General features: G+C 40.1%; 1 protein-coding gene across 3 annotated transcripts; it reads right to left on the bottom strand.

Annotated features, from left to right (window-relative positions):
• Nucleotides 1-111: 111 nt before the first annotated feature.
• On the bottom strand, nucleotides 112-9,241 carry LOC115777370 (neuroblast differentiation-associated protein AHNAK). 3 transcript variants are annotated; one of them, XM_030725266.1, is made up of 6 exons: nucleotides 9,115-9,241; nucleotides 7,342-7,426; nucleotides 7,077-7,191; nucleotides 6,788-6,963; nucleotides 3,240-5,970; nucleotides 112-2,954 (listed from the first exon to the last, which is right to left on the bottom strand). In XM_030725266.1, the coding sequence occupies exons 2-6, from the start codon at nucleotides 7,342-7,344 to the stop codon at nucleotides 484-486; spliced, it is 5,496 nt and encodes a 1,831-aa protein (XP_030581126.1). In that variant the 5' UTR covers nucleotides 7,345-7,426; nucleotides 9,115-9,241; the 3' UTR covers nucleotides 112-483. The 3 variants fall into 3 exon arrangements, with proteins under 3 accessions (XP_030581126.1, XP_030581124.1, XP_030581123.1); XM_030725264.1 differs by having other exon boundaries at nucleotides 112-4,323; nucleotides 4,513-5,970; XM_030725263.1 differs by having other exon boundaries at nucleotides 112-5,970.

The raw sequence follows: 9,241 nt of genomic DNA, 5'->3' as shown, positions 1-9,241 counted from the left end.
TTATTTTTGCTGAAGCAGTACCAGAAGATCGTTTCACATATTTGGTAGAAAATTAAATTTTGGTTCAAAATTTTTACATCAGTGAAGAATCTAAAGCACATCTGTGTTGGAATGATTTATTGAACAAAAATTAACACATTCACACCATTTATCCTTTAAAATGTTTAAGGTATAGTAAAGCACTAGAAAAAGTTTACTTTGATCACAATCAATACTGAGTTATTTACGTAATGTATTTTCAAATTAACATTTAGAAAAAAGCTTATATAAATAACAGGAAAATGTACATAGTTGATATTAATTCTGACAACTGTCTGCATTAAGGCTGAATTATTACAACTGTTACAAGACAGACATTGTAGCATGCACTAGCTGCAGGTAGCCTCTCTCATGTTCACAAACGAAAGTATAAAATCAGTTAAGCTACATGTATTTTCATGTTTCTGGACTAGAGCTTCATTTATCAGGCTAACCTTTAAAGACTCAATTGGCATCAAGTCCAAGCATATTAGAAAGGCTCAAGGAATATTTGTCATTTTCATTTGATGTAGAAATATCTGGAGCTACCAATCCCAGCACAGGCTCTGGTTTGTCTACTTTAAAAGTACCTCCTCTCACTAAAGAGGAATCTCCCACTCCTGTAGATGTATTAGCTTGAAGACTTGGGCCAGTGAGCTGTAGATCGAGATCAGTTTTGTCTTCGGTTGGTGAGACATTAATCGAGGGTTCTTTTTCTTTTGCGATTTTCAATCTCTCCAAAATGTCAATCTTTTCTCCTGCCTTTGAGGTTGTATTTATTACTGGCAAGCGGATCCCTTTGCTGATAACATAATCCTTTTCCTCGAACTTAGATTTTATTGAGGCGATTGCATCAGCAATTCCTCCAGGGCCATCAATGTTGGTGTAGGGCAGTCTGTGGAATTTGAATGCAGGAACCTCGACGTCAGTGTGTGGCACATCACTGTCAGAGCCACTTCCCTCAAGATCTGAATTAGCATTAGCCTCTGGTGATTTTGTTTTAGACCCGAAAAGGCTGAAAGTTGGAAACTTGAAATGTGGCAATATGGACTTTTCAAGATTGGTATCTACCTCAGGTCCTTTAATATCTATTTCTGGTGCACTCAGATCTGCTGTAGGAGTATCTGTGTTGACTCCAGGTACTTTAATTCCAGCCTCAACTGTGGGATTTATAACAGGAGCTTCTACTTCAGGACTTGAAAGATCAAGTTTTGGAAGCTTGTTATGTGGCATTTTAAAGTCACCGAGGTTGGTATCCAGATCCAGATCTGGTGTTTTTAACTGCATATTAGATCCTTTGAGGTCTGCTTTGGGTGAGATGATATTCAAATCCGGAGATTTCACAGTGGCATTAAGTCCTTCCAGTTCAACCTTTGGCACACTGGCTTCTATGTTTGGTGCTGAGAGATTTCCATCTGGTGCTTTACCCTTGATCTCACATGACTGGAGGTCAGCTTTTGGCAGATTTAGACTGGGTCCCTTAATTTCAGTTTCAGGCAAATTAAGGTCCACATTAGGACCCTTAATATTTGGGGTAGAAAGGTTCAGGCCTGGTAAGTTGACATTAGTTTTTGGTGCCAAAAGGTCAACACCTGTTTTAAGATCAGCATCCAGATCTACGTCTGGAGTGCCAAGATTTCCTTCAATTTTGGGGGCCGAGAGATTTAAGTCCGGTGCTTTGAGATCAACATTAGGTGCTGTGAAATCTGCACTGGGAAGCTTTGCATCTACATCGGGAAGAGACACATCCAGATCTGGACTTTTAAGATCAGCATTGAGATTGGGTCCTTTTACTTTTTGCCCAAACTTTGGCCATTTTATGTGGGGTAGTTTGAGTTTGCCACCATGAGCATCAACCTCTGGAGCTTGAATGTCTACATCAGCGCCTTTAAGATCAGCTTTTGGTAAACTACCATCAACTTTCGGTGCAGACAAAGAGAGATCTGGTGCTTTTAGGTTTGCATTTGGTGCAGCTACTTCAACTTTAGGTGCAGCAAGGCTTGCATCAATCTCTGGTGCATTTAAATCAGCATTCAAATCAGTACCCTTGACTTGTGGCCCCTTGAATTTTGGTAATTTAAATTTGGGAAATTTCAGCTTAGCATCAGGAGAGTCAAGGTCTGGTACATTGATGCTAGCTTTTGGCATTGAAAGATCACCTGTTTTAAGATCAGCATCCAGATCTACGTCTGGAGTACTGAGACTTCCTTCAATTTTGGGGGCCGAGAGATTTAAGTCCGGTGCTTTGAGATCAACATTAGGTGCTGTGAAATCTGCACTGGGAAGCTTTGCATCTACGTCGGGAAGAGACACATCCAGATCTGGACTTTTAAGATCAGCATCGAGATTGGGTCCTTTTACTTTTTGTCCAAACTTTGGCCATTTTATGTGGGGTAGTTTGATTTTTCCACCATGGGCATCAACCTCTGGAGCTTGAATGTCTACATCGGCACCTTTAAGATCAGCTTTTGGTAAACTAACGTCAAGATTTGGTGCATCAAGACTACCGTCAACTTTTGGTGCAGACAAAGAGAGATCTGGTGCTTTTAGGTTTGCATTTGGTGCAGCTACTTCAACTTTAGGTGCAGCAAGGCTTGCATCAATCTCTGGTGCATTTAAATCAGCATTCAAATCAGTACCCTTGACTTGTGGCCCCTTGAATTTTGGTAATTTAAATTTGGGAAATTTCAGCTTAGCATCAGGAGAGTCAAGGTCTGGTACATTGATGCTAGCTTTTGGCATTGAAAGATCACCTGTTTTAAGATCAGCATCCAGATCTACATCTGGAGTATTGAGACTTCCTTCAATTTTGGGGGCCGAGAGATTTAAGTCCGGTGCTTTGAGATCAACATTAGGTGCTGTGAAATCTGCACTGGGAAGCTTTGCATCTACGTCGGGAAGAGACACATCCAGATCTGGACTTTTAAGATCAGCATCGATATTGGGTCCTTTTACTTTTTGCCCAAACTTTGGCCATTTTATGTGGGGTAGTTTGATTTTTCCACCATGGGCATCAACCTCTGGAGCTTGAATGTCTACATCGGCACCTTTAAGATCAGCTTTTGGTAAACTAATGTCAAGATTTGGTGCATCAAGACTACCGTCAACTTTTGGTGCAGACAAAGAGAGATCTGGTGCTTTTAGGTTTGCATTTGGTGCAACTACTTCAACTTTAGGTGCAGCAAGGCTTGCATCAATCTCTGGTGCATTTAAATCAGCATTCAAATCAGTACCCTTGACTTGTGGCCCCTTGAATTTTGGTAATTTAAATTTGGGAAATTTCAGCTTAGCATCAGGAGAGTCAAGGTCTGGTACATTGATGCTAGCTTTTGGCATTGAAAGATCACCTGTTTTAAGATCAGCATCCAGATCTACGTCTGGAGTACTGAGACTTCCTTCAATTTTGGGGGCCGAGAGATTTAAGTCCGGTGCTTTGAGATCAACATTAGGTGCTGTGAAATCTGCACTGGGAAGCTTTGCATCTACGTCGGGAAGAGACACATCCAGATCTGGACTTTTAAGATCAGCATCGAGATTGGGTCCTTTTACTTTTTGTCCAAACTTTGGCCATTTTATGTGGGGTAGTTTGATTTTTCCACCATGGGCATCAACATCTGGAGCTTGAATGTCTACATCGGCACCTTTAAGATCAGCTTTTGGTAAACTACCGTCAACTTTTGGTGCAGACAAAGAGAGATCTGGTGCTTTTAGGTTTGCATTTGGTGCAGCTACTTCAACTTTAGGTGCAGCAAGACTTGCATCAATCTCTGGTGCATTTAAGTCAGCATTCAAATCAGTACCCTTGACTTTTGGCCCTTTAAGTTTTGGTAATTTAAATTTTGGAGATTTCAGCTTAGCATCAGATGAGTCAAGGTCGAGATCTGGAGCACTAAGGTTAAGGTCTGGGGCACTGATACTGCCGTCAATATTTGATGACGAAAGATTCATATCTGGTGCACTTAAATCCACATCAGGTTTTTTGAGGTCCATGTCTGGTACCTTTGCATCAGCGTTAACCTTTGGACCTTTCAGTGTGGCAAATTTGGGTTTCTTCAAGTGGAACCATTTGAATTTTCCAGAGGGACCTTCAATGTCAACATCTGATGGCTCTACATCTAACTTGGGTCCTTGCAGATCAGCGTTTGGTAACTCTAGATCCACACCTGGTGCATTTACCTCATCAATCTTTGGAGCTGAGAGATTCAAGTCAGGGCTTGAAACAGCAGCATCTAAATCAACATCTGGACCATTAACTTTAGGACCTGAGAGTGACCATTTTGGCTTTTTAAGAGTGGGGAATTTGATCTTTCCAGATGGAGCCTCAATGTCAACATTTGGTGGTTTAACATCAGCCTTGGGTAAATTCAGATCAGCATCAGGTCCTTCAGCAGACAGACTGAGGTCAGGTGCTTTCACATCAGCATCAACATCCGGGGTTTGCACCTTTGGCCCAGAAAGCAAGAATTTGGGTTTTTTCAGTGTTGGGAACTTGATTTTGCTGGAAGGTGGGTCTATGTCAGCATCTGGAGCTTTTATATCGACATCAGCTTTGGGTAAATTGAGGCCAACATCAGGTGTATTTATCTCCCCATCAATTTTTGGAACTGAAAGATTGGCATCTGGTGTACTTAGATCTGCATTAAGGTCCATGTCAGCTTTTAGCCCATGAGCTTTGGGTTTTTTCCACTTTAAATGAGGCCAGTTAATTTTTCCTGAAGGAGCATCAATGTCAATATCTGGGTCCTTAAGGTCAGCTTTTGGAAGATTTAACTCAGCGTTCGGTACATTAATGTCACCTTCAATCTTTGGAGCTGAGAGGCTTAAATCAGGTGTCTTCAGGCCTGCATCTAAATCTAAGTCTGTTTTTGAGCCTTCAAGTTTGGGCTTCTTCCATTTCAGGTGAGGCCAGTTGATCTTACCAGATGGAGCTTCTGCATCAATATTTGGTGTTTTCACCTCCAGATCAGACCCTTTAAGCTCTGCCTTTGGCAAATGTATGTCAACATCTGGGGCATTTATCTTGCCCTCCATGTTTGGAACAGAGAGATCCACATCTGAAGTATTTAGGTTTGCATCCAATTCCAGATCTGCTTTTGAGCCATTAAGTTTTGGTTTCTTCAGTTTCAGATGAGGCCAGTTGATTTTACCAGATGGGGCATCAATGTCAAGGTCTGAGGTTTGAACATCTAGATTAGGGGTATTAAGATCAGCTTTAGGTAAACCAACATCCACATCTGGTGTTTTTAGATCACCATCAATCTTTGGTGTGGAGATGCTGACATCAGGTGCAGACAGGTCAGCATTTAACTTGGCATCTGGGCTGAGTTTTTGAGTAGTCAATTTTAGATGGGGCAGTTTGAGTTTCCCTGTTTGTGCCTCAATATTAGCATCTGGGGCTTCCAAACTTACATCAGGACCATTCAGATCCACTTTTGGCCCATTCATCTCCAAATCTGGACTTTTTATATCTAATTTTGGAGCTGACAGGTTGAGACCTGGTGTCGCCATATTTCCATGGACTGAAGGAAGATCTACATCACCTGACATATTCATGTCTGCTTTTGGTCTGTCAAGCTGAGGTATACTGAATTTTGGCATTGTGAATTTTGGAGCCTGGTATTTCATTTTGCCAGACTCGATTTCTGGTTTGTTCATGTCTAGCGACACATTGGGAGTGTTAAGATCGGGAGATGAAATACTGACATCAGGTGCTTTCAGGGTTCCACCTAGATCTGATTTTATATCTGGTCCTGTAAGTTCTGCTGAGGGCATTCTAAATTTGGCACCAGCATCAGCTGATGGCTTATTTAGGCTGAAACTTGGAAGGTCTCCATTAAGAGCTGGATCACTAATTTTAACCCCCGGCACAGCATTCAACTTTCCATTCAGGCCATCCAGGGAAACAGCTGGTCCCTCAGTTGATGCATCCAGTGAGAGATCTTTTTGTAACATCTGTTGGTAATATGAATGAATGAATAAATAAACATAATAATTATAAAACGTATGTTAACATTCATTTTGTTATCCACCCCTATTAACCCAATTTTATTTTGAATGGCATAAGCTCTGCCCAGTTCATCTCCACAGCAGTAAGATAGAGGCAGGAGTGATGTTATGGATGAATAGGGTGGGTGAGTAAATAAATTACTCACAAAACTTCCCCTGATGAGCACATCCATTAGGACAGTTATTCCTTTCAGATAGCTTATGCAAATATGCAAATTTAACTTTTATCTAAATGGATAAAAACTAATTTGCTTACATGTCCTAAACAAATCTAAATATTTTTAATTTTAATATAGTTGATTCAAAACTTTTTACAGAGCCGACTGCAGAATTCTGTAATTTTAACTGAAAACAAGCCATTATGGGTAAAAAAAATTTTAACTAAGAGACCTGAATCACCATGAAACTTCCCCTGAACATTTGTATAGTAAAAGATTTATGTTTATTAAGTATGGACTATTTGCATAAGTATCATATATACAACGTGTAAGAAAAAAATCCAAATGTTTAGCTGGATATTTTCTTTTCTTTTTTTTTTTTTTTTTGGTGATTTTATGAGCATTCACTGAAATAACTGGAAATTCAAAATTTCAACCACAGAGTTTTTAATTTTTACAATCTAAATCCACTTCCCATAAACTGTAGGGTTCAAAAAATTCCATCTATACATCCAAAAAGACAATATTTTTATTGTCTTATATAGTTACCAATGTTGCCTTTAATAATGTGAACTAAAACAATTCTCCCACAATTTGGCGTTTACCTCTGCTGAATCTTTAAGATGTACTCCTAACGAGCCAAGGTCAAAACCGGCTCTCACATCCTTGTTTGTCAGAAGGTTTATGTTGCTTTCATAGGGCTCGAGAACCTTCAGGATTTTCAGCACATCATTTTTCTCAAGTTTGTCAAGTTGTATTGTAGCTGCAAGAAGCTGATCCCCTGGAACGAGTAGAAACAATATCAAATCCTTTTTTCTGACTACTGGTTGGATTTTCTGAAACATTAACAAACACTACAAGAAAAATCAATTTACAGTTTTGTTTTTATCTTACCAGATTGCAGGCCAGTTTTTGCAGCAATTGCGTCATCTTTAAATCCTGTAATGACGACTCCTTTCTCAGAGTTATCCAGCACAAGGCTTTCTGAAAAGCTTGCACTCTTGCTGTCCTGGTTGTTTGAAAGTGGTAAGAATACAGACTATGAGAGATTTACCCCATTTTTATCATCAGGCTATTTATTTTAGTCCATTTCCCCCCATTCTGTATTATGAATGTTTACATTTTTGCATATAATTGTTAGCCATTTTGTTATACCTACCATTATTTCTTGTGCACGCACATCCACATTACAGAATTTATATGAAAATTCAAGACAGCGTGTGAACGACACACCACAGCAATATCTGTAAATAAGAAAAGAAAAGCAGAGTGAGTTATGACTTAAAGTAGACACCCATACAGTGACACTAGATGGACGCAATGGTACATTTTAGTTTTTTTCCATTTTTGGCCACAGTGGCTTTTTGTTGTCAGTAGAGGGAGACAGGAAATGGGGGGAAGACAAGGGCAAAATGGCAACAGACCCAGGCTCGAGCCCACGCCATCCGCACCGCAACACGGCATTTGCATGTGGTCACCCGCTCCACCACTGAGCCACTGAGTTATTACTGCAGAGAAAAATTTACTTGAGTTGCTGTCAGTCACTGTTAATACCTGTACAATAAATGGTTGCCAATACCCGACATCCACAGTGAGCACTGCGTAACCTCGACCACGTGTCATTTCACCTGTGCGGTGCTTTTTCACCAGCTCCTAAATTTTCTCGCCCTGACTAACAGAGAAACTATGAGGCCCACAAAGCATGCTGTCTCACACTTCAGGAATCTAAAGCCTTTGCCAGGTTTAAGCAAAACGAGTGCATCTAAACCAGTTGGTTTGGATGCACTCTGACTGACCACGCCCCAGCATTCACATATAAACACTAATGTAATTCACTTGCAGCACAGTCAAGTACAAAGCAACAAAGCAGACTTTAGACGTGCTGTGTTGTGATCCAAGTCCTAAAAAGGAAGGAGAATCTTTCTCCAACTCTCCAGCAAGTCAAACTTGATATTCATCAGTCAATACTTTGGTTTTTAAAGTAGACTAAAAACAAAAACTAGACATAGCAAAATGTTTAATTCACTCAATTCTAAATAAAATTGATATAGCTGAAACGATAATCTGTACTTGCAAAGCCAACGTTAACCACTGATTTACACTAATTAGAAAATACAAAACCATGAACACTCTGTGTTAATGCAGTCTCTCTCAGAGGATCGGCAAACCAGGAGTTATCGTTTTGTTTCACATCATGAGACCACATGTACGAACCAGTTAGTAACCAGATGACAGCAGATACAGTTATTTCTTCAGTAAGAGCTCAACTACACTCGACAGAATATTAGTTATACGGTCAATGCTGATGGCACTGGGATCCTCGACCTTATATCCGTTTCCCCAAACCAGAGAGGCAGAAACAGAAAAGCAGTCAGGTCACAAGACACTTAAAAAAAAACTGCATTGTCGTTATTAGGTGTATCCAGGGGAGCAACCAGGAGAGAAACAACTTCACAAAAACAGATGGGGCGTGAGTCCCATGACTGCAGAGTTTGGTATGTCCACAGTTGGGACAATCTAGAAATAACAGGTTAACTAATTAACAATGCTGAATATTAAAGGTGATCATTTGTATTGTCTATATCTGCAGTTTGTCTCAAATGATTTAACAATGCTTATGTAGAAAATCAAATCAGTATACCAACTTTATAGCCTTACAACAACAATAATACAACACATAATTACTGTTGCAGAATGTACACCTGCCCCTCCGCTTTAAGCAGCTTCAGTATTAATTCAAACTTTCCAACCAAATCTGGGAGGTAATTCAGGTCAGTTTCAGTCCTAAAACACTAGAGAAACAGAAATTTTGGTTTATAAATTGAATAAACAAGAAGGTATTTTAAATAAAATGCCCTCCCATTTATTCCTAGCATGGATTGTCTCATAACATCCAGAAACAGGTAACTACATTCATATTTGATGGACTCACCGTGCGCTGATGCCAGAGACACCTTCTCCTAAGGAAGCCCTAGGGCCAGATGTGTCCTCTTCAGTGCGTGACTGCTGCTCTGTAGGCACAACGAGATGAAGCTACCAGTTGAATGCCTATAATCCAG

The sequence above is a fragment of the Archocentrus centrarchus genome, unplaced genomic scaffold (genome assembly GCF_007364275.1).
Source record: "Archocentrus centrarchus isolate MPI-CPG fArcCen1 unplaced genomic scaffold, fArcCen1 scaffold_50_ctg1, whole genome shotgun sequence".
NCBI lineage: Eukaryota > Metazoa > Chordata > Actinopteri > Cichliformes > Cichlidae > Archocentrus > Archocentrus centrarchus.
Note: the sequence above shows the minus strand (reverse complement) of the source record. Positions and strands in the feature narration are given on the sequence as shown.

Coding starts and splice junctions, on each gene's coding strand:
- LOC115777370 (XM_030725263.1), bottom strand. Junction 6,964..7,076: donor AAAAACTGGCCTGCAATCTG/GTAAGATAAAAA, acceptor TACTCGTTCCAG/GGGATCAGCTTCTTGCAGCT. Junction 5,971..6,787: donor ATCTTAAAGATTCAGCAGAG/GTAAACGCCAAA, acceptor TATTACCAACAG/ATGTTACAAAAAGATCTCTC.